Source organism: Cutaneotrichosporon oleaginosum (genome assembly GCF_008065305.1).
Source record: "Cutaneotrichosporon oleaginosum strain ATCC 20508 chromosome Unknown ATCC20508_contig07, whole genome shotgun sequence".
Taxonomy (NCBI): domain Eukaryota; kingdom Fungi; phylum Basidiomycota; class Tremellomycetes; order Trichosporonales; family Trichosporonaceae; genus Cutaneotrichosporon; species Cutaneotrichosporon oleaginosum.
Window position 1 is genome coordinate 419,480 of NW_027072176.1, and position 22,257 is coordinate 441,736.

At 61.1% G+C, this 22,257-nt stretch overlaps 10 protein-coding genes across 10 annotated transcripts; 5 read left to right on the forward strand and 5 right to left on the reverse strand.

Moving 5' to 3' along the window:
- Nucleotides 1-615: 615 nt before the first annotated feature.
- On the forward strand, nucleotides 616-6,486 carry COLE_07379 (uncharacterized protein; the record flags this gene model as incomplete). The annotated part of the gene is made up of 3 exons (XM_018420169.1): nucleotides 616-2,777; nucleotides 2,819-6,282; nucleotides 6,317-6,486. 3 exons carry the CDS (start codon nucleotides 616-618, stop codon nucleotides 6,484-6,486), a joined length of 5,796 nt encoding a protein of 1,931 aa, XP_018282138.1.
- A 115-nt stretch (nucleotides 6,487-6,601) lies between these two features.
- On the reverse strand, nucleotides 6,602-10,016 carry COLE_07380 (uncharacterized protein; the record flags this gene model as incomplete). The annotated part of the gene is made up of 6 exons (XM_018426331.2): nucleotides 6,602-7,796; nucleotides 7,832-8,022; nucleotides 8,058-9,075; nucleotides 9,109-9,241; nucleotides 9,274-9,331; nucleotides 9,366-10,016. The coding sequence occupies 6 exons, from the start codon at nucleotides 10,014-10,016 to the stop codon at nucleotides 6,602-6,604; spliced, it is 3,246 nt and encodes a 1,081-aa protein (XP_018282137.1).
- A 395-nt stretch (nucleotides 10,017-10,411) lies between these two features.
- Nucleotides 10,412-11,754, forward strand: COLE_07381 (uncharacterized protein; the record flags this gene model as incomplete). The annotated part of the gene is made up of 6 exons (XM_018424914.1): nucleotides 10,412-10,482; nucleotides 10,518-10,619; nucleotides 10,666-10,774; nucleotides 10,868-11,260; nucleotides 11,297-11,604; nucleotides 11,637-11,754. The coding sequence occupies 6 exons, from the start codon at nucleotides 10,412-10,414 to the stop codon at nucleotides 11,752-11,754; spliced, it is 1,101 nt and encodes a 366-aa protein (XP_018282136.1).
- A 165-nt stretch (nucleotides 11,755-11,919) lies between these two features.
- On the forward strand, nucleotides 11,920-12,367 carry COLE_07382 (uncharacterized protein; the record flags this gene model as incomplete). The annotated part of the gene is made up of 3 exons (XM_018421921.2): nucleotides 11,920-12,054; nucleotides 12,124-12,251; nucleotides 12,301-12,367. 3 exons carry the CDS (start codon nucleotides 11,920-11,922, stop codon nucleotides 12,365-12,367), a joined length of 330 nt encoding a protein of 109 aa, XP_018282135.1.
- Nucleotides 12,368-12,654: 287 nt separating this feature from the next.
- On the reverse strand, nucleotides 12,655-13,235 carry COLE_07383 (uncharacterized protein; the record flags this gene model as incomplete). The annotated part of the gene is made up of 4 exons (XM_018421117.2): nucleotides 12,655-12,725; nucleotides 12,794-13,049; nucleotides 13,083-13,157; nucleotides 13,194-13,235. The coding sequence occupies 4 exons, from the start codon at nucleotides 13,233-13,235 to the stop codon at nucleotides 12,655-12,657; spliced, it is 444 nt and encodes a 147-aa protein (XP_018282134.1).
- A 424-nt stretch (nucleotides 13,236-13,659) lies between these two features.
- Nucleotides 13,660-16,818, forward strand: COLE_07384 (uncharacterized protein; the record flags this gene model as incomplete). Its single annotated transcript, XM_018421920.2, has 1 exon — nucleotides 13,660-16,818. The coding sequence occupies one exon, from the start codon at nucleotides 13,660-13,662 to the stop codon at nucleotides 16,816-16,818; it is 3,159 nt and encodes a 1,052-aa protein (XP_018282133.1).
- A 66-nt stretch (nucleotides 16,819-16,884) lies between these two features.
- Nucleotides 16,885-18,144, reverse strand: COLE_07385 (uncharacterized protein; the record flags this gene model as incomplete). Its single annotated transcript, XM_018420654.2, has 4 exons — nucleotides 16,885-17,039; nucleotides 17,076-17,178; nucleotides 17,451-17,863; nucleotides 17,982-18,144. 4 exons carry the CDS (start codon nucleotides 18,142-18,144, stop codon nucleotides 16,885-16,887), a joined length of 834 nt encoding a protein of 277 aa, XP_018282132.1.
- Nucleotides 18,145-18,452: 308 nt separating this feature from the next.
- Nucleotides 18,453-19,316, forward strand: COLE_07386 (uncharacterized protein; the record flags this gene model as incomplete). The annotated part of the gene is made up of 3 exons (XM_018419332.2): nucleotides 18,453-18,746; nucleotides 18,802-19,254; nucleotides 19,287-19,316. 3 exons carry the CDS (start codon nucleotides 18,453-18,455, stop codon nucleotides 19,314-19,316), a joined length of 777 nt encoding a protein of 258 aa, XP_018282131.1.
- Nucleotides 19,317-19,395: 79 nt separating this feature from the next.
- COLE_07387 (uncharacterized protein) lies at nucleotides 19,396-19,983 on the reverse strand (the record flags this gene model as incomplete). The annotated part of the gene is made up of 2 exons (XM_018420174.1): nucleotides 19,396-19,510; nucleotides 19,730-19,983. The coding sequence occupies 2 exons, from the start codon at nucleotides 19,981-19,983 to the stop codon at nucleotides 19,396-19,398; spliced, it is 369 nt and encodes a 122-aa protein (XP_018282130.1).
- A 111-nt stretch (nucleotides 19,984-20,094) lies between these two features.
- Nucleotides 20,095-21,534, reverse strand: COLE_07388 (uncharacterized protein; the record flags this gene model as incomplete). Its single annotated transcript, XM_018424913.1, has 2 exons — nucleotides 20,095-20,917; nucleotides 20,957-21,534. The coding sequence occupies 2 exons, from the start codon at nucleotides 21,532-21,534 to the stop codon at nucleotides 20,095-20,097; spliced, it is 1,401 nt and encodes a 466-aa protein (XP_018282129.1).
- Nucleotides 21,535-22,257: the final 723 nt, after the last annotated feature.

The window sequence follows — 22,257 nt, forward strand, 5'->3', positions numbered from 1 at the left end:
GATCTCGCAGGGATCACATCTATCGGAGATGCGGCTAGTCATGCCAACATGATCATCCAGAGCCGACAAGCCAAGGTTCAGCGATGGCGTCCGGACACTCTTGGCGGCCATGTGAGTCTGCGTGTATGAACTAGTAGGCTGACCTTCCAGATGGCTTCCGGGCAGGTACCGCCATTGCGTTCTGCAGCAGACACGGCGTCGTCCCGCTTCAGTGCTTCTTACGTCGACAGACCATCCCATTTCTCGGCGTGGGAGCGCGCGCACGCGCCTGCGACAGCTGGATCTAGCCCGCATTCCGATAGGCCTCGCCATCCGGGATCGCTTGAGCCCATGCAGAGTCCGACGCGCCCGCAGATAGGGGGCGTTGGGATGGAGAAGCAGGTCTCGGCAACGGGCGCCATTGCGGGTATCGAGTGGGTTGACTGGTATGACTGCTACAAGGCATACAAGGCGGAGAAGATCAGGGCGGAGAAGAAGGCCGCCTCTACGAAGCATATAGCGCAGTCTGCGCCGGTCAGCACTTTGCAATCGCCGGCAACGAATCGCGAGGTCGCAAGAATGGACGGCTATCCCCGAGTGGCAACGACCGCCAGCGACGGCGGACATGCCGCTACAATGAGCGTGCCTCGCGACGACGCGTCTTCACTCTCGCAATCGACGTCGTCGCTCTCGCACTCCAATTCGCTTACATTCGGCGGAGCACGTCGGAGTTTGTCCGTTCGATCAAGCACTTCGGCTGTGGACGGCAAGGCCTCGCAGCGCCGGGCGCTTGGCCACGAGCGGACAGCAACTCACGTTGGGCACGAAAGGGCGACGCGGCAGTCCTCAGGAGGCTCTACGAGGTCCATCACCGACCCACATATGCGCCGGAAGAAGAATCTCGTCACGAAGATGGAGGGCTGGTGGAACGCAGTAAAAAGCAACTTCAGCAACGAGCAGCATCCCACAGAGCGCCACCCCAGCTACTCCCAGCCTCGAGCGCCATCGGCTCCACAAAGCAGACGCGGCAGTGACAAGTCGCAAACAACGTTGGGCCAGAGTCTCATGCCACCTGCGCCAGCCAGACGTGCGTCATCCTCATCTGGGCGGTCAATACGTGGCGCGACGTCGCATGTCGAACTACGCTCGCCTCAGCACCAGCAAGCTGAAGTCCCTGTGGTCGCTGAGCCCAGTCGACTCCCGACTCTCTCAGCTGCCGTGAAACAGCCTCCACCCGCGCTTTCCAAGGAAGGCGACATCGGGCATCTGGAGCGGCACTCGCCGGCGCGACCTCGATTGGAAGCGCGCCGCAACCAGCCTTCACTTCGACTGGATCTGGACTCGAACATTCTGCTCCCGCGCCCGTCTCAACCAACAGCCCAGACCACAAGCTCCCACGCCACGGGGTCCAGTGGCTTCGGCTCGCACTCGGGCTCAGGCTCGCACCATGCACCCCAGGACTCAAGAACCACGTCCTACGGCTTCGGCATGGGGTTCACACCTGGTCCAACGCGATGGGACGGGCAGCTCATGCCGTCGCCGACGATGCTGGCCGAACCAGAGTCGTTAAAGGAGAACAAACCCGTCGCACCAGGCGCAGATCTCACTGTCGCGTCAGTCCGCCAGCACGTCAAGCAACGCCTCAACGCCGCAAAGGAGCAGTGCGATCAGACCCTGAAGAGGATCATCGGCGAAATGACAGTGTATGAGGATCAACGGATCAACGCCGCGTCCGAGTACGTCGAGGAGACTCGGCAGGACTACTTTGACACGTTCAGCGATTCGCCTGTCCTTGACGCAACAGATACGGAGGACGACTCGGCAGTACCGCCCTTCAGCCGTGGGTATGCCAAATCTACCCACGCTGACTCGCCAGTGTCATCTCGCGGCCCTTCAAGACGAGGCTCGATCTCGATGTCATCTTCGGCAGTCATGTCTAGTCCATCAAGGCGCATGGTCCTGTTGTCCAGCGTACCTTCGAGCCCGCGCCGGTCGATGAGCCGGCGTCGTCCCAGCATTGCTCCTCGCGTCATGCCTCGCGACATTGCACCTCGCGGCCTCGGAGTTGACCCTAACCCCTCTGCCTCTAGCTCACGCTCGACCTCGAGATCGCGCTCACCTATGCCTCATGTGCGAACGACCGCTTCCGGCTCTCTCCTTGACGATGGTATGGAGGCTGATCGCCAGTTCTTACATACGCTCCAGGATTTGATCGTGCGTGCGACGGATATCCTGGATCTCTCTGTGGACAGCCTTCTCTCACGTCCGACAGCCTGTGTGGACATCATCCGCCAGCTGCAAAAGACCGGCCAGGCCTGGGATGAGCATGAGGAGTGGCCCGGACGCGAATGGTACGTCGACATCCTGATGGCCGTTGCAGCGCTTGGCCGCGTGCTGGACTGGTGGCAGGCCGAAAAGGGCTTTTGGAACTTTGAAGACGACGACGCAAACGAGCCGCTCAGCTATGTCCTCCGTCCCGCAAAGGAGACCCCCCACTTTGACCTTGAACCGGGGTCGGCACGACCGCTCAGTTCGGCAGCCGTCTCGCCCATCACGCTGCCCGCTCAGGATCCCGGACTGCACGACCCTACGATGTCGACAGCGACGATCACACTCCCGCCACTGGACGATCATGCCTCTATTCCGCAGGAGGAGGCTGCGATGATCCAGGCTTCGCAGGCCATCCAGGACCTGCGCACGCGCGCCGAGCAGGTTAAGAGCATCAACATTGTTATGGAGCTGTCCCTCCAAGGCGAGGAAATCCTTTACGTCAACGACGCGATTTACGAGGTCCTTGGGTGAGCAAGCCAGGAACTGAGTGAGGTAAAGCTGACGATAGACGCGAGCCAGACGATGTGCTCGATCGACCTATCTCTGACATCACCGCCCCCGCTGACTGTGCGCACTTCACTGAGGCCACGAAGAGGTTGCTAGAAGATGACAGCAACACGGTCGAGCTGCGCTTCCGCCTCGAGGTCCACGACAGCGTCGAGGACGAGGCCACCGAAGACCGCCAACCCGGTCCAGTGTACATCGAGCTCGAAGGCGTGGGGATGCTCATTCGCGAAAATGATGAACCATCCCACACCATGTGGGTTATGAAGCCCGTCACCGCGACCAAGGTCGAGGGCTTGACTGAGGCGCTATTCCCACGCGATGGGGTCATCTCGACGGAGGGCGTCCTGTGTCGCATCTGCGAACGCGAAATTGTGGTCTGGTTCTTCGAGAAGCACAACGAAACCTGCGACGCCGTGCATCGCCTTGAGGCCGAAATCTCGCAAACGGACGACTGCATCGGGGAGTTGATCCAGACGTGCAACAAATTGCTCGTCGAGATCGAGCTAACTGCCTCCATGGATGTGCAGGGACAGATGGTCATCTTCTACACCATGCCAGACTGCTTGTCGAACAGTTCATCGTTCACTACCGATCCCATGGGCGTCGAGATCCGCAAATTCGACATGTATCATCTCGAAGATGCGATCAGCATTCTCACCCTGGCGCGCCAAATCGAGACCCCAAGTGTGCAGGAAGACGAGGCCGACCTGCCGTTCAATTTCCAGCGCTACCTCTCGCCCGCATCAGAGGAGAAGCTGGCAGCCATCACGCGATGGCAGAAGCCCCACACGGCGGATCGTGCCCTCGGTGTCCTTCTCACTCTCGTGGAGGAGCAACTCCGCTGCAAGCAGATGGCTACCGCGCGGATGCAGAGCACCATTCGGTACTCTGAGAAGACGCGACATGAATGGGAGGACAAGGTCAACCAGATGCTCGCCGACAGCGACAGCGCATCCGAAAGCGGTTCAGACGGGAGCGTGGCGCAGGCCGAACCAGCGGAGAACTCGCCACCGGGGCCGCGCAAGATTGCACCCCTCGCCCGTTTGCCTATCACTCAGGGCCACCCGGCGAGATGGCCGCAAATGCTTGAAGAGGCAGCTGCCGCCGCCAAGCCGTCGCCGCCCATCACCTTGCCTCCGACTGAGGAAGAGCCGGAGCCCACGTCCAGCCCAACGGCTATCGAGAGACCCGTTGCTACCCCCGAAGCACCCGATGTCACAACACCCATGCCGAACGCCCCGTCCACTCCACTCACGCAGATATCGGGTGCCCAGAATGAGGTGGAAGCAATGTCGGCAAGAATGGGCGCACTTGGTCTGCACGGATCGCCTCTGCTGTTATCGCCGGCAACGGCGTCCGCATCACCGCAGCTGAAGGGTTTGGACCGCAGCAAGTCGGGACACTCTCGCAAGGTGTCATCGACCAAGGCGATACGCGAGGGTCCTATGTCACCCGCCGTTGCCGCCTCCCGCGTTGCACAGCCGTCGATCAAGGACTTCGAGATCATTAAGCCGATCAGCCGGGGTGCGTTTGGGTCTGTGTATCTCGCCAAGAAGGTGACGACGGGCGACTACTATGCGATTAAGGCGCTGAAGAAGGCTGACATGATCGCCAAGAACCAGGTCACCAACGTCAAGGCAGAGCGCACCATTCTCATGAACCAGGCGAGCTCGCCGTACGTCGCCAAGCTCTACTTCTCTTTCCAGAGCAAGGAGTATCTTTACCTCGTAATGGAGTACCTCAATGGAGGCGACTGCGCTACGCTCGTGAAGATGCTCCAGGGGCTGCCCATTGACTGGGCTCGCAACTACATCGGCGAGCTCATCCTCGGCCTCGAGTATCTGCATGCGCGCAATGTAGCACACCGCGACATCAAGCCAGACAACCTCCTCATCGACTCCCAAGGGCATCTCAAGCTCACCGACTTCGGATTGTCTAAAATTGGTCTGCTCAACCGCCAGATCGGTGGCCCGCGCCCCCCATATCTCAAGGGGACGAGTCTGCGTGCCACGGCGTCTGCTCGCAGAGGTTCGACCATCTCGAGCATCACCGACTCGCCATTCATGTCGCCCGAGCTTATGCCGACAAGCACGCTGCACCAGGGCTTCTTCTCGCATGATGCGGGATCCGCTGACGAGTCAAGTGGTTCCGAATCAGCCGGTCTAGCGCCCAAGCATCTCCGGCACCTGGCCGGTATCCCGAAGATGTCGGCCGACATCGCCGGCGCGTCCAACCCCGGAACAGGCACCGAGCCACCACGCTTCGTTGGCACACCAGACTATCTGGCGCCTGAGTCTATCCTCGGTGGCAGCACGGATGACCGCATGGCGGACTGGTGGGCAGTCGGCGTGGTTCTCTACGAGTTCATTTACGGCTTCCCACCATTCCACGCGGAGACGCCCGAGAAGGTGTTTGACAACATCATCTCCCGTCGTATCGAGTGGCACGAGGACGAGATGGAACTCCCTGCGGAGGCTCGCGACCTCATGGACCGCCTGATGTGCACCAACCCTGCCTTGCGGCTGGGTGCTCACGGCGCTGAAGAGGTGAAGCAACACGCCTTCTTTGCAGGCATTAACTGGGCGACGCTCACCACGGGCCCAGCGCTCTTCGTCCCCGACGCCACCGACCCGGAATCAACCGACTACTTCGATCCGCGCGGCGCCACGACCGGGCAGTTTGATGAGGAAGGCTCCCCGCCCAAAACGTTCAAGCACGCACCGGAGCACCATCAGCAACCGAGCGGCGACTCGGACGATTTTGGCACCTTCAACTTCAAGAACCTCCCGGTATTGAAGCAAGCCAACGATGACGTGATCAAACGCATCAGGAGCGACAGCATGGCTGCTGGCGCGCTCAGCCCAGAGCACCAACCGAAGGAGTTCCGCCGTAAGCACGCGCGCAGCATATCGCGAGTCCAAGGGCCGCCTAGCCCATCCACCTCGACCTCTTCTGCCGGCTCAACGCCGTCTAGGCTGGCTCTATCCCCCACCACACCAGCGACCGCAACCATACCCCACGCTCGACGGCCCAGCGAGGTGTCTGCTCTCGAGCGCGTGAAGTCGACAGAAGACGACCGTCGGCGCACCAACCGATTCCGCGCGGGCAGCATTTCGTCCGCCTCAGACCGCAGTGTCACTGACCCATGGAAGGCGCAGAAGCGTGCCCTTCTGGCGGAGAAGGAAGCAAAGCTTCTCCCAGCTGCCGACCCCACGCGTACAGACCGACCCTTATCTGTTCTGATCGCCGAGGACAACCCGATCTCGCAGAAGATCCTCGAGACACTCCTTGTCCGCATGGGCTGCGAGTGCGTGTGCGTCCAAGATGGACCGGAGGCTCTCGCGGCTGCCATGGGATCGATCAAGTACGACGTCATCATTTGCGATATACACATGCCGTTCGTTACCGGCGAGCAGGTTGCGCGCATGCTTAGGTCCACTGCGAACCCGAACCAGGACACGCCGAGTGAGTATCCTGCTCTTATCAAAGCTAACGCCAGTCATCGCCGCCACATCATACGACCAGTCTGTTACGGAGGAGGGCACGTTGTTTAGCGCCGTGCTCGCAAAGCCTTTCCAGAAGGTCGACCTCCTCCGTTGCCTCGCCAAGGCAGGATTCACACTGAGTTGTGCAACCCTTGGCGACACACCCGTCCACACCCCTGCCTGAGCTCTTTGATAATTGTACGCCTATTGCATCAGTTGTACAGATGTTGCTATCTTTGCATTACGTAAGCCCCTACTGCAGCCACGCCGCCACCGCGGTATACGCCTTACTCAACGCGCTACGCAAAGCGATTCTTGCGATCGATGAGCGCGGCACTCGAACTGCCACCGAGGCTGCGGCTGGTGCTTGGCCCAGCGCTGGCCGTCCTTGCCGTGCGCTTGGATGTGGGCTTGGATCCGTGCCCGACAACGGACACACCTCCGCCCCCGTTGCGGCGGGGATTGGACGCCTGCTCGCTCACGAACTTGGTGTAGCTTTCGACCGTCCGAGACGCAGCAAAGACATGTATTCCGTCCTCCTCAGCCTGCACGACGGTGCGGCTGGCGCGTGAGATCGCGAAGCCGCTGACCTCGTCGTCCTCGTCCATGCGGAACGCGGCGCCCTCGGTGTCCGTGTTCATCCGCGCGCGCTGGCGGAGCAGTGCGTCCCGTTCGCGCGCAGACAGATCCTGCACGGGCGAGAGCATGAGGCCTGGCGACGGCGGCGCCTCCTCGACCTCGTGGTCTGACTCGAGATCCTCTTCGTATGCCTGGAGGAAGACGTTCGCCTCGCCCTCGAGCGTGAACAGCCCGTCTTTGTGGTCGAGCCGCCGTTGCCGGCGCGCCTTCTTGCTCATCCGCGGCCCTGCTTCGTCCTCTTCGTCGCTCAGGAACTCGTTCCCGCGCCGCTTGACGCGGTAGTGCCCCTCGACGACCTTTTTCGCCTCGGCTTCGCGCCGCGCGTCGTCCTCGGCGGCCATGGCGCGCGCCTTCTCCGTCGCCAGCGCGTCCTGCGCCTCCCGGATCTCGTCGGCGACCACCTCGTCGTCCACGAGCTCGGGGACGTAGCCGTCCTCTTCGTCGTCTTCTTCCGCCTCTTTCGTGACGAAGCCCCAGCCTGCGTCGTCGTCGCTCTCCTCCGCTTGCGCATCGATGAGGGCGTTGTCGCGCGTCTTGCTGTCCCGCGCTTTCTGGCGTGCAGCGCCCGCATTTAGAAGGTCGAAAGCGTTGCGCGGGCGCGGCGTAGGTATCTCTGGCGACGAGGGGCCTGACGACAGCTGGGCGGAAGACCGGCGTCGTCTAATACGTGTCAGCGTTACCTCGTCGTCGAGCTCGGGCTCGGGCTCGGCAGTTGTCGGGCTTGTAGGGTCTGACGGGCGGTCGCTCGAGTTGATAAGCGTGGATGAGGGCTCGTTGGACGCCGGCTGCGTCGCCGTCGCGAATTGCGAGAACGGCTGCGTCGAGAGGCCCTTTGGCCGTGTTTGCGTAAAGAATCTGTGGTCAGCTATGATTGACGCAGAAGAGCTCACCCTTGGGAATTCAAGTATTGCTTCTTCTCCTCCGGCCTCGGCGTGACCTCACCCTCACCCTCGCCTGCGATGAGCGCATTGTCACGCCTCTTTTGCGACTCAGAGATGTGGACAGAGGGGAGGAGCGCAGCCGTCGGGACAAGACGATGTGCCGCCTCCTCCTGCTTCTTGATTAGCTCGAAAGCGTCACCCTGTCGTTAGCCGTCGATCAAAGACGCAGGCTTACCTCGCTGTAGCCGCCTTGCGTCTCAGCAAAGAGCTGGGAAAAGCCGCCGTCGCCCTCGTCTCCGAATCCCGCAAAGTCAGTGCCAAACCCGCCGCTTGATGCCCCCTGGGTGGGCGCGAGCGGTTGCCGCGTCTCCTTCGGTGGCTGGCCCTCGTCGTCGGACAAGAAGGCAACGCGAGATTTATTGGCTCGCCTTTTAGGAAGGAAGACCTCATCCTCGTCTTCCGAGACGCTTGCACCAACGAGGGGCTGGTTTTCCTTGTCCTCATCCTCGCCACTTTCGTCCCCGTCGTCTGAGCCCCCCTCGCCCGTCGGCGTGGGCGCGGCTTCATCCTCGGACCCACTCCACCTCTCGACCTCAGCCTCCTCATCGGGTGCGAAGTCAGAGTCGTCGCCGTCGCTGTCCTCATCGTCGGCCTCGGCGCTTGCGCTCGCGGGAATGATCGTGCCGAGCTCTAGCTCCTGCTTTTCCGGCAGCCGACGGACACCGCCGTATTTCTCCTCACGCTCTCGCTGCACCTTGTGGGCCTGTTCGTAGTGCCGTCCAACGAGATCCGTCGTCATTCGCGCATGCGTCAGTGGAATGTCACGACCCTTGTGTCCAGCACCGGGGCGCTTGGGGGGTCCCCGATTGCTTGCGTGGCCAAATAGAGGTAATTGCCTTGACGGAGCCGATGGTCGGCTGGGCCCACTCCGCGGCTTCACGTCTCGCTCGATGACAAGGTCCTCGTCATCACTGTCACGAGCAGCGTGTTGGGGCCGCCCGCTCAGTGCGCTCTGCCTCGCCCGTGCCCAGGTCTTACGAACTTGCTCCTTCAATCTCTCACGTTCGAGACTTTCGTCCAGTGACAAGTCTTCGTCATCTAGAACCACCACAGCTGGCGTGGGTGAAGAAGTGGAAGGCGCGACCACGCGTTGGTCACTGGAGCGACGAGTGCGATCAACAGCGCGTGAGTTGGGTGTCGCCTGGCTTGTGAATTGGCGAATCTCTTCTGCCGGCGACGTGTCAGGCTGCGTTCTAGCCGTCAGCTGGTTCAGGCCTCAGACTTACGCTGGCCGATATGTGCTCGGAGCCAGGCGGTTCCTTGACCTGGCGGGTTGAGACACAGCTGACTGAGCCTTCTCAGCCCACGCTGAAATTGGCCGCCGCGTCGGCTCGGGCTTGGACAACTCGGGCGCGCGTTCTGGGGTCAGCTCTGGCCACGAAGCGAGCTACCTCGCAATGCGCGTGCGGCATCGCGCTTCGCCTCATCCAGTTCCGCCTTGGTAGGGCCCTGGTCAGTCAGCGAGCTCCTCTGAATGACCGACCTTTACGCGTCGACGGGGAGATCGAGAACCACGTGTATCCAGTGGCGAGCCACTCTCTTCCTCGTCATCGTCTTCAAAGAGGCCCGTGACAGAGTGGGACCGTGAATCACGAACAGGGGTGACTGATGTGCGGGACGTCGTGGAGCGGCGCGCCGCGCGTGGTGTGACAGTCTCCTGATCTTCGTTCTCTTCCAATGCAGCAGAGAGTGAATGGGCGGGCGACACGGGTGGTGAAGGAGATGAAGAGCTGGATGGCGAGGCGGCGGCTATGGGAGAGGAGGGAGGCGGAGGCGAGGCGGTTCTCGTCTCCTCAACTTCATGCGCTGTGACTGGCGGCGGCGTCGAACTCGGTGGATCCGTGAGAGTTGACGATGAGAATGCGGCAAGCGCACGTGATGGCAACGCTTCTTTGGCCTTGCGGAATCGCTCACGCGCAGCCTTCACCTCATCCTCTGTCTCTTCTGCTTCAATGCCATTGAGAGATTCCCGCCATTTCGAGCTCGTGGTGGCAAAGCGGTTGAGGAGAGTCTTGGAAGGGGATTCAGTCGGGGGAGCGAACAGCATGCTCGGCGTGTCATCGGTCGTAGCGACCTGGGCCCGCCGCCCATAAGTGCGCTTTGGAGGGCGTGAGCCTTCAGGTGAAGCGCTCATATTGGGATGGGAGGATGTAGAGAGACAAGAAACTCGCGCGGGCAGAATAAGTCGGAGGGAGAGAGTGACGCGTAGTGGAGGTCATGAAGACGCGTGCAGGGAGGGAAGGGCAAACGCGTCGAATAGCGGAGGTAATTCTAAGGATAAACAATGTAATCCACGTGGGACGGAAGCAAAATAGGCTGTTGAGCGAGCACATGCCTCGGCCCAAGGCGGTGATGATGATTGACATCGACGTCACTTGGCAATTGGCATCAGTCAATCTCTCAGCTACTCTCTACTCCGTCGTCTTTCCACTCACTACTCATCTGCACCCCGACTGCAACACTTGGCGGCACCATTCAACAGCAGCTCCCTCACCCTCCTTCATTCCCACTTCGCGCACAACCATCGTCATGAGCAACGGCGAGCCCTCTACCGCAACCGACGACCACAGGATAAAGGTCCTAGTGACAGGATGGCGCAAGTGCGTGCTTCAATGGCTCGGCCGCTGACGCACAGGGCGGGGAAATCGTCTTGCATCAAGACTGTGTTTCAGCACCTTCCCGTCAAGGACGTGCCGTACATCGGCATCACGCAGAAGATCGAGAAGGTTGACTATGAGTGCGTTTATATCCTAGACTCCGCGAAATCACCCTGCTCACAGCAGCACCATTGTACCGCTGCAGATCTGGGACACGCCGGCCAACTTTGACCTTGATCAGCTCGACGTGCCTCTTGCCTCATTCTCAACATTGGTGTATGTCATCGACATGCAAGTGAGTCCTCCCTATCTTCCTTCTTTGGATTAGCCCAGCCCTCACTTGTCCCACCAACGTTCCTCCCCGGGGTTTAACTCAGCTGACAGGCAGCAAGACGACTCGTACCATGAGGCTGTGCGACAGGCGATCACCATGATTCTGCGGGGATACCTCGCAAACCCTCAGATGAAGTTTTCCGTCTTCATTCACAAGGCGGAAGCGTTGTCCGAAGACTACCGCGGCGAAAACTACTCCGAGATTCAGAGAAGCATGACAGAGGAGCTCGAGGACTATCACTACTCGAGCCTGCAGTCATACGCACCCAATCTCGACTTGGGCGATCCCAGCGTTTGCAACAACATCTTCAACCATATGATTGCAGAGATCAAGTTCGATATGACTAGTGTGCACGACGTGTCCCTCCGCGACGGTTGGAGTAAGGTTATCCAGGGTGTGATGGAGATGCTGCCAGCCGTGGAAGCGCTGCTCCTCAACTTTACAGAAGTGATTTGTCAAGCGCAGGGTTGGGGCTGACAGCAGACGTCGGGGATGGACAATTCCTACCTTTTCGACATTGACTCGGGCGTCGTTCTGGCGACTGATAACCGACACCGCAACGACGCGACAATGGAGCAGGTGACAGAATACCTCACAAAGTTCCTGCAGTTCCGAGACATTTATAAGAAGTTGCGGACGCCCAACGCACCCCCAGATGACCGGAGCGACGATGGCGCATTGGGAAAGACTGGGCGAGACTGGTGGGACGACGAGGACCCCGAAGCACCATGGATGACGCAAGCGACGAGACTCATGCCCAAGTCCACTATTGCGCTGTGGCAATTTACGCCGTATGTACTCTCTGAGGTCGCGCTAACAGCAGGCACCTTGCTCTCGTCGTGCTGCTTCACACAGACACATGGCAGGCGCGCCGGGGCATGATCGAGTACAACTTGACGTTCCTGCGGCAAGGTGTGCGCCGCATTTTGATGGAAGTTTAGACAGTTGTATTATTGTTGGGACACAGAAGGTACTTTGGTAGTTCATATCCGCTATGTGGGATGGATTCACGGATGGATGTGCCTGAGATCTGGGATTGTGGAGGTCGGAACGACGAACATCTCAACAACACTCCAACCACCATCACTACCAAGCTCCCACCAACCATGGACCGCGCTCCCCTCCCACCAGCTCTCGCACCATGTACATTCTCCTCCATCCTCCCATCGGTAGAAGAAATACTAGGCCTGGTGTATAGGCTTTCGGAGGGTGAAGGAGCAAACGACGAGATAGTGCAAAAGGCATGTTCATCGTCTGGCCCCCGCAGCCCCTCCCTCTCCAGTTCGTCACAGTTCATTCTCTAACAGCAGGTGAAGGTCATTGCTGCTCAAATCGCAAGCATGAAGGCAGCAGCCTCGAATCTGCCAGGCGGGCATCTCGGCACGGACGCTGTGCGAGAGCTCACGCGTATTCTGGAAGAGCAAGCAGAATCAAAGCGGTGAGCAATCAGGACGGCGGCATGTCGATGGAGAATGATCTGACGATAGCGCGGTGTTGAGACAGTTCGCCGAGGCTTCCTCAGTGATCGCGGAGAAAGACGGAGCGTCTCCTTGAGGATGACGGGGCACATCAATCATTCGGGGAGCGGATCCCATGGAGCGCTCAACAAACGGCTTTCACAGCGAGGATGCCAGCGATTACAGACACTCCCGCACGTTACCGGTCGAAACGCTGAGGCCGCAGAGATCTCCAACAGCCAGCCTACTTCGTTGTACGCATCGCTATGTATCACTACGCCATGTCTAGGCGGCGCTCCGATGAGCCGTCCGTTGCCTGAACAACAAATCCGGAAGTTACAGGTATGCATGAGTGGTTATAAACGTGGCGCTGCGATCTCCTATCTACTGTTCCAGATCCTCCAACTCTCCCTCCTCGTCTGCAGGCTTTACGCGGTTGATGACGTTCATCTTCTCTGTCCATCAGACTGTGTTCCACCCTCCCTCCCATCTTCCATCTTTGGGCACGCCTTGAAGCACTTACGGTGACGCAGCAGCGGTCGGTCAGGCAGCGGCGTTCCGTCGCTCGCGTTACCCCCGGACCGCATCTCCAATTCGGCCTCGACATACACCGTGCTCCCCTTGGTGACGAAGGGCAGGAGCTTGTGGCTGGCCTCGGAGAACGCGAAAATAGTGTGCCACGAGGTCGGAGGTTCGACACGGTTACCCGCCTCGTCAGTCGTGCGCGGCCCCACGGTCGTCGCAACGCTGTACGTGTAGTAGGGCTTGCCTGACGAGGTCTGGGGTCAGCTGTCAGACGAGGTAAGACCCACCTCGCGCAGAATTGGGTCGGCGCCGAGCCGCCCAATCAGCGTAACACGGGCCAGGTCATGGTACGCGCGAGCGTTCTGATGTCAGATGATAGACTAGGGCGATTCTCGTACGCGGAATGGTTTAGAGGCTACGGCGCGGAGTGGGGCGAGCATTGTGCTGGTGAGAATCGACAGTGGAGAATGGATCAAGTGGGTCATTTGGGGTCAACGAGGTTGAGTCACCTGGTAGGCATGTCAATGTCAACAACCCCCACGTGGATATGCTTCCGCTCCTCCTCTCGTGATCAGAAATGGCCACCCAACTCGCTCAACTTCCTCATCTCTCGATCTTTCATCATCTTCAGAATCTTGCTTGCTTGCACATTCACTCTGTAGGCCGTCCAACTTCGACCTCCCTACCCGAGGTGCCCGTTAAGCTTCATGCGAAGCAAGACGAGCACCTGCTGGTATTCTTGCTCACCTCCAACATCTCAGCGCTCCCCCTCCTCCTCGACTCCACCACCATCGCTGAATACCACCACAGCGAGAGATACCATATCCCCCACCATCTTTCTCCCAACACACTCACGCCGCCGCAATGTCGCGATGTACACACTGTCACAGCGCGCTGCAGCTCACCGACGACCATCTTATGGCCTGCTCGGGGTGCGGTATCATCGATGAGCGCGCCACTAGCATCTGTAACACCGCCAACGTTTCTGCCATCTATGGGACACTGCTGCACGGCGAGGAGCGCCGATCGTTCGAAAAGGATTACCGCGAGCGCCTCCACGAGGCACACGTCGAGTCCCTTCTCCATGCGTACCTTGTCGACGGAAGGACTCGCCTCACCAACTTTGACGCAAAGCACTTCACTGCTGGTGCGCGTTCGTGGTACAATCGCATCCGGGCACTGGAGAAATCCGACAACGGCTTCAGTGGAGGAATGACGACCAGTAATCGCGCAAAGAAGGTGCCAATTCGTGTTGCCCTCGCTGTCATGTACACCATCCAGGATAGCAATCTCACCCTGCTGAACGAGCGCCTGAAGCACCTCAAGGAGCCGGCTCCGGTGACTCCCAACATCCGCGGCGACGGGAGCATCATGGCTCCAACAATTGACAGCATATACCAGCGCACCTCGCGTCCCGGGCACCCAGGGCACATCGACAGCAAAATGGCGCTACGCTCAGCCCACAAATATCTTGGGAAGGCTTTTCGTCGCCGCGTCGCTTCTGTGGACTTGCTCCTTACCCAGGTTCTCGTTATGTGTCATCACATTGAGCGCCTCGCCAGGATGGACTGGGCCGAGCGCTTGACGTTGATGAGTTATCACGAGCTCCTCCCTGCGAAGATTCGCCAGGGCAAGACCCTCAAGACCGCGGGTCCAAACGATTTCTGCCTCGACGACCACGCGTGGAAGTACATGCAGTCCGTCAATTGGCAGAAGACGCTCGAGGTCGCGTACAAATTGTACTGTGCAACGACCACTATAGGAATGTGGGGAGCACAATCCTCGACTGACGTCGCCTCGGCGCTCCTCTTCTGGGCCATCACCGTAGCCATGGACGGCAAGATGCCGGAGCACATCACTGCGTGGGTGTCCGAAATTGCCCGGGCATACGGCGGCAACGAGCAGAATGCGATGGCTCGCCGGGCCGAATTGAGGGACATGCTCGTCGCTTGGTCGACGTCTATCCCAGCCATTGGCAAGGAGGTCCCCCTCATCGCTGGCCCCAAGCGAGGATTAGCCGTGGGCGACGGCTTGCGCGGTTTCGGCGGCGACCGGATGCGCGGCATCCCGGAGTGCCAGATGGCGGCGGCCGCGGCACCGATAATAGCCAACCACTGGCGTGAAATCGCAATATCGCGCGCGGCACGCCCCACCGTCGTGCCGCTGGACGAAGAGTATGGCACAGCATCGAGCATGTTCGCGAAGCGCTGGGCGCAAGAGTACCCTCCGAGGCGGTCCAAGACGCCTTGGGCGCCTGGTCCCCCGTTGAAAAAGCGTAAGCTCTCGGAGGCGGACAGGAAAGCCAAAAAATCGCGCGCAAGAATCCGAGCCAGGGCCTCTGCTTCCTCGACGGCAGCGTCAAGCCGCGCCACTTCGTTGGTGCCGTCATCAAGCCAAACGAGCTCTGGCTTGAGCTCTGTCGGCATGTCACGCTCGCAGACCTCATCCTCAGGCTCAATCTCCTCTCTGGCCGAACGCATCGCGACATCGATTCCCTCCGTGTCGCGTCACTCCTTATCCAAGGAAGAAATGGTGCGCCGCATGCTGGCGCCGAAGCCAAGTTCCTCGTCCCCAGCGCCCGAGCCATCTATTGCGGAGCTATTGGCGAGGCGGGACGACTCATCCGCCGATGAGGAGAGCGAACAGGATCCCGACGGGGAATCAGAGGAGGAATGGTACGGCCTTTTCGACCCAGGTAAAAACTCTGCTCCCAAGCGCCCGCCCCGCTCCGTTACATCTGCGCAAGACGCGCGGGATAGCCAGCCTTTCGCGTTCCATCTTAGTGCTGACGGAGCGTTCTCAATCGCAAGGGATGAGCCGAACTCCGCGCCCCTCGTACCAGTTTGCCGCCCGTCTGCCAACAAACCATCGAGGCCGCTGAAGCACCCCCGCAAATCGGCCGGTATCCCGACGCCGCCTTTTACAGCGTCCACAGCGGGTCGCTCCCCTTCTCCGGCGCTCACATTCCCAGGGCCGGCGAGTGATCTGTCTACGACACCATTGCGCGAGATCGGTCCATCGCCATCTCCAAGTTCCAGCAGCATATCGCCGCTTGTCACCCCCATCCCATTGCCCAAAGCACTCCCGATCAATCAGGAAGTTGCGAGATATGTTGGTCTCCTCTACCGCGAGCGGGAGAACTACGTGCACTTCAACATCAACGACGAGCGGCGAAGCGGCCGCGCGATGCCCAAGGACGTCGAGGAGCAGATGAACAAGTGGGTCGCCGACGCCCGCGAGGATGGCCGCCTGCCGGCAATATTCACGAAGGAGTATCTCGCCTCGCTGGAGATCCACGGCGATCCCAGGAAGCAGGATCTTCGCGGTTTCATCTCCGCCAACCCGCAGTGGTCGCCAACCGAGTGCCTCCTTCGCCTGGGCATCAAGCCGCGCGAATTTCCCCTCCACTTGCTGGTCCACTCGCTCCTCGGCCTACAGACTGAGCTGGACCCGGCTAAGCTGGAAGCTGTTCTGGCCCCGATGGGCGACGATATCGACGAGGAGCAGCTCGAGCTCGAGCTCGACGCGCTCTTCCACCTCGGCGGCGAGTCGTGGCGCCAGCTCATTCTCTCGGATGCCGAAGCGGACGCCCGCGAGAAGGCCTACATGGGGGCCGGTGCGTGGGAGTATGATCGCACTATTCCCGAGGGCAAGAACAATCGTCTCGATGAAGATCCGGACGTGCTCGAGACACGTCAGAGGCGTTCGAACGCGCGGCGCAGCCAGCCACGAATCGATGTCCCGGCAGGCCGGGGGCTCAGCGGACGAATCGACTACATTGCGCTGGCGCGCCTAACAGCAATGGGAAGAGAGGATGGGGACTCGGACGACGAGGACAAAGGCGACGAAGAAGACAAGGGCGACGAGGAAGGCAAGGGCGACGACGAGTACGAGGGGCTCGGCGAGAGAATTGCGCTGAAGAGCGCACTCGGCATGGCGGCGCAGATGGGCGAGGTCGAGGACGAGTACGATGAGTTTGCGCTGTACGACCGGTACGGCTCGGAAGGGATGGATTGGGAGTAGTGTAACAGAACACAATTGTAGCGCACAGCTGTAGCAAGGGAATACATGGTCATGGGTATATGCTATCTATGCCTCGATGGCGGCCGAGCCGGCGTTTTCGTCTGCAGGTGGCTGCGGCGGGCCGGTGAGGAAGGGCGAGGACGCGTAGGCTGCGTACGCGGGGCGCGCGAGACCGTTGAGTGCGACCTTGACGTCGAACTGAATGTCGGCGATAAGCGCCTCTGTGGGTCAGCGGGTGATGGGTGGGGCCTATGCACCTTTCGAGATGTAGTCGAGCTCGGGGCGGATGTAGCCGAGGACGAGGACGCTCATTTCATGCCCGTAGAAGTCGTGCTTGAAGGGGTGCATGATGTGGACCTCCTGGGTGTAAGTGACATGTTTAATCTTCTGCCTCGGCTTCTCGAATCCACCTTGTCGAATCCTCCTCTCGCTGGGTCGTGTCCCATCGCTGAGCTCCTTCAAGCTCCTCCCTTTCCACTCCTGCCCGCGCTTCTGGCCCTGCTTCATCTTCTCGGCCTTGCGCTCGCCTTCCGTACCGCCGTTCCTCCGTACCCTCCCATAACTCGCCCCAGGCCCTCGCCGCTTTCTCGCCCGCCAGCCCTGCTCCAACCAACCCATCAGCCCAAACTCACAGCAGTGATCTTCTCGTTCTTAAAGTACGGGTTCCAGCCCACACTCATGACCATGGGCCACACCTTGCCGTCCTCCTCGGCGAGCCTCCTCATCTTGGTGTGTGCGCCACCTGGTGTCGCCGGCGCGCTTTCGGGCGGGTACGGCGCCGTGTGGGCGGGCATGGAGGCGATCTCGTCGGCGGTAAGCGGGTGCTTGCCCATGTCCTTTGGCGCGGCGGGGTGGTATGACGTGTTGGATCTGGCGGCGGCAAGGTCGGGGAGGTACGTCGTGCTCCCGGAGGGGGTGAGGGCGGGAGTGGGGGCGGCGGTGGGGAGCGGGGTGGACATGGTGGGGTGCACGCGGGCGAAGCCGTAGTAAATGCCCGTGAGGGAGAGGGCGTTGAGGGGTCCGAGGGACGAGTCCGGGAGGTTAGCTGGGGTTAGTGAGGTCAGACGAGCGACCGAAGGCGATGGAAGGTGAGATAAATGAGGTGAGGCGCGGAAGAAAGACACTTGGTCGGGTGGAGGGGAGGAATGGAGAGCTCAACTCACCGGTCGGGATGCCCAAGAAGCGTGCGCCGCGCCCGAAGCCTTTGGTGACGGCGCCGAAGAGCTCGATGGGATAGGGGGCTTCGGGCGCATCCCCGCCGACGATCTCGGGGCGGTTCTCGCGCGAGGTGGGCGCCATGGGCGCAACGGGAGGGTTTTCAGCCATGTCTCGTGTGCGCGCGATGAGCGGATGGGGGATGTGAGAGAGTGAGTTGGTGATGGAGAGATGAAGATGTCGGAGTCGGATGACGGTGTGCGAGGTGAGTGACGGCTCCGTCAGCATGTCACCGGCCGGAGGGATGCCGGTCCGGTCTCGCCCTTGGCACTGGGGCCCTGGATGGAGTGGGGTAGAAGCCGAGGGATTGCCTCCGGCCATGGCGCCAAACGGAGCAGGCCGAAATCGCGGCGAGCATGGTGGAGGCTCTCCGCCCACTCTGCTCTCTGCTCCAAGATCCCTCAGACGACCACCGCGAGATGCGTGCGTCCCTCCGCCTCGCCCAGATTCAGCGGTATACCCTCGCAGCGCCCTCGGCGCTCGTGCGCGCGCGCGGCGGCGCATTCAACCCCGCGCTCGACGACGACTTTGCCATCTACCCCGACTTCTTCAGTCCGGCGGAGAGCCGCGCGCTCCTCGGCCTGGCGCTGTGGAAGCTCGATCGCGCGGACTCGAAGCGCCGGCGTAGGCGAAGAGGAGGGGAGGAGAAGAAGGAGGAGGCCAGAGGCGCACCATTGCAGGACATGTTCATGGGGCCCTATGGGTTCGAAGAGGTGAGCACGCGATCGCTAGACCGCGTGTCCCCCATCCGCGTTCCGCTGACCCCAGGGCCACTTTGACTCTGTCATCCACAACTACCGCGAGTCGCTCGTGACTAGCCTCCCGCCCGACGCGAGCGCCGAGCTCGCCAGCGTTCTGGGAAGACTGTATCGCCTCGTCCCCGGCCTCAAGCTTCCGGCTTCGCCCACCCCCGCCGACCTGCCGCCAGAGGGGAGCAGCACGCATGCACTGCACCTGGCGCCGGAGGGCGCGATCCTCGCGCACGTCGACAACCTCGAGGCGTCGGGGCAGACGATTGTCGGCGCCAGCCTCGGCGCCGCCCGCATCCTCAGACTAGACAAGGACGGGGAGGGATGGGACGTGCTCCTCCCCTCCGGCAGTGTGTACATGCAAAAGGGGCGGGTGCGGTACGACTACACGCACGCAGTGCTGGGCTTCACCGAGAGCCGGTGGGAGGGCGTGCCGTTGCCCCGGGGGCATCGCGTCAGCTTTATGGTCCGGGTGAGTGAGGCGCCGAGGAGATCTGACAGCAGGACGCGCCAGCACGCCCGGCACAGTTGTAGATTGCATAGCATACGTTGTTACTCCTCCGTTTGAGGCTCCGCGACGAGACTTGTCAAAGCGACAGACCTGCTAGAGCTCCTACTTCAGCCTGTGTTCATACTCGTCATACGCCTCGTGACCGTAGAATCCTGCGCTGACGCCTGCGAGGATAGACATGGTGATGGGGATGGGCGAGCGCGTCCGCAGTGCGCGTCTGGAGTCAACGGGGCTCATCCTCGGCCTTCCGATCCCCCCTATCACACCTCGGCCTTGCTGTCCCCTCCACTTCGCTCTCCTGCCTCCGTTCCCTTCGCGTTCTCCTTCCGTCGCTCCATCCCTCCGTCCCTCCGTTCCCGCCGTTCCCGCCGTTCCTGCGTTCGCCGCCGCCGCCGCCGTCTCATTCCTCGCCCCTTCCGTTCCCCACCCCACTCACCTCAGCATAGGCACAAACATGACCGCGCTGCTGCCGGCCGCCATCTCCAGCCCGCCAGGCAAGGAGTCATGGATCCGCATAGCGCTTACGGCCATCGCCGCGCCAATGCCCACGCCCGCCGCGAGGGAGGGCACGCTGCCGGCCTTGGCGAAGCCCATGGCGCCGCCTACGAACGAGAGGACCGAGAGGACCGCAATGGGCTGGTGGCGCGACTGTGTCAGTCCGTTCGTCGATGTACCCACCTCGTTGGGCATGATGAGGTTGTGGATGCAGGTGGATGGATGTGGGTCGCGAGAACATGACGTCGGCATTTCAGGCACCATTCAGTACTGTGGTCCAGGTATGTAGCACAATAATGCATACATCTAATAATACCGCAGGCGGGCTGCGCCGCGCTTGGACGTGAGCGCACGCATGCGGCTGCGCGCGTCGCGCGAGCGCTCGCTCTCGCGCTGCGCCATGTCCTCAGCCGTGAGCTCGATGAGGATCGGGCTGAACTCGTCGCGCTCCCACCAGTCGCGCCAGACGCCGACGAGGCCGCGCGCCCCGTGCCGGAAGTTTGTTTTGGGGTGGTTCGCGCTCTTCTCCCACTTGGCCTGCTCGAGGGGATGTGTGCGCGCAAAGAGCTCGAGCTCGAGCGCGTCGCGCTTGTGCTTCAGCAGCTCTTCGTGGATTGCGTGCGTGATCAGCGGCACGGCTTCGCCCGTCAGCCCCAGCTCGGCGCAGTAGTGCCGCGCAAACTCGCTGGGCGGGAGCGGAGAGGACAGGTCCCACTCGATGCGGTCGCGCAGGACGTGCGCGAAGATCTGCACGTCGAGGTTGATGATGATCCGGCAGTCGGGTTCGGGGAGCTCGTCTTCGTCCATCGCGTCGTCGTCGGACCACGACACATCGTCTTCCGTCGCGTCGGGCGTCGCGAGGTCGATCACGACCGTGGACTGCGCTTCCTCGACTTGGCTGGCGATCAAGTCCGCGATGGTCGACGCGTGCGCCTCAGAAATCCCAACGTCGCGGCAGAAGATCTTGGCGAATTCGCCGGGTTTGACGAACGGCTCGTTCGCATTCCACATGAACCGGTCCTTGATCTTGATCCCCTCGTCGTGGTCCGTCGCCGGCACTTCAATGTCCAAGTTGATGGGCACGAGCAGCTCGGGACGTTCTGCCTCGGCGGCCAGCGCGTCTTCTGGCCTGCCATTAGCTCCGCCACACCTGCCTGCAGCCACTTACACAAACCTGTGTGCGGTCAACCCGCGCACCTCGACACTCTTGACGCGGTCGCCCGGCACGCGGTCCCCGAGCCATGACCACCCCGGTTCGGCCTCGGCGGCCTTTTTCTTCGCACGGAAAGAGTGCGCAAGCTTCTCCGCTTCGCGGTCCCGCTTTCTCCGGCGCTCGCCGTAGTTGTCGTCGTCGGGGTCGCTCGCTGCCTCCTCTATATCGCTCTCTTCGCTCTCCTCGTCGTCGTCACTCTCGTCAGCCTCGGCGTAATTGACGCGCCCGGCGCGCCGCCCAGACATGGTCGTGGTCGTAGTCCGGCTTATGCGGCCCGGTGCAGGGCTGTCGACGCGTGGTGTGGATGCACCGGAAGAGCGCGCGAGGGCGAATTCCGCGTCGAGCTGCGCGAGATGCGCTTCGCGCTCGCGCGGCCCACCCATCACGCGCTCGGGCTGGACGAGCGACGTTGCACCTGTCCGCAAGCGCGACGGGTACGTCGAGTACTCGGCAAGCCTGGTTGTAGTCGCGGGGTCTTTAACCACTTGTCCTGGGGGCGGCAGGAAGAAACCAAGGGGCCCTGGTGGGTACATTGGCGTGTAGAATGCCTGAGGCTGGCCTTGGCGGTACTGCGCGGCCATCTGCGCCTGCATCTGTGCCTGCATCTGCGGATGGACTTGTGCGCGCATTGCTGGTTGATACGCTTGTGCTGGGGTGTGAGCAGGCAGTGCGAGAGGGAGAGCAAAAAGCAGTCCAGGTGAGGACGAAGAGCGAAGCGTGGGAGCTGGAAAGGGGAGGAAAGAGGGAAAGTTGGAAGCGAGGCGTTGGGGAATGGGAGACTAACGCTTATATTGCTGTTGTTGTGTCGGCATGTACGCGCCACGCGTTGGCTGCCGCTGAGGGTATGCCATGGCGCGGGGGTGAAGTGGTGGACGGGTTGAGCGATGAGGGGGTGAAAGGAGATCTAATGAGGCCTGTCGGGGCGGTGATGAGAGTAAGGATGATGACAGAAAGTGATGTGGATGGATGAATGTTGATGGATGGCAGTTGACGACAGACGCGATTGACTGCTTGTTGAACCAAAGAGTGTCACCCTGTGGTCGAGCGGGGCCAAATCACTCACCCACGTGAGATCTGCCCCACTTCCAACATTACAACATTGCGACCACTGGTTCCGCATATCCATCGCGCACAAACCCCACGCAGACTAATGCGCATGCATCCCATCCCCAGGCTAAACTACAACAGGGGCTCGATGTTGATCTCGAGCGTGGACGCGGGACGCGTAAGGTCAAAGTTGGCGAGCACCTCGGGGT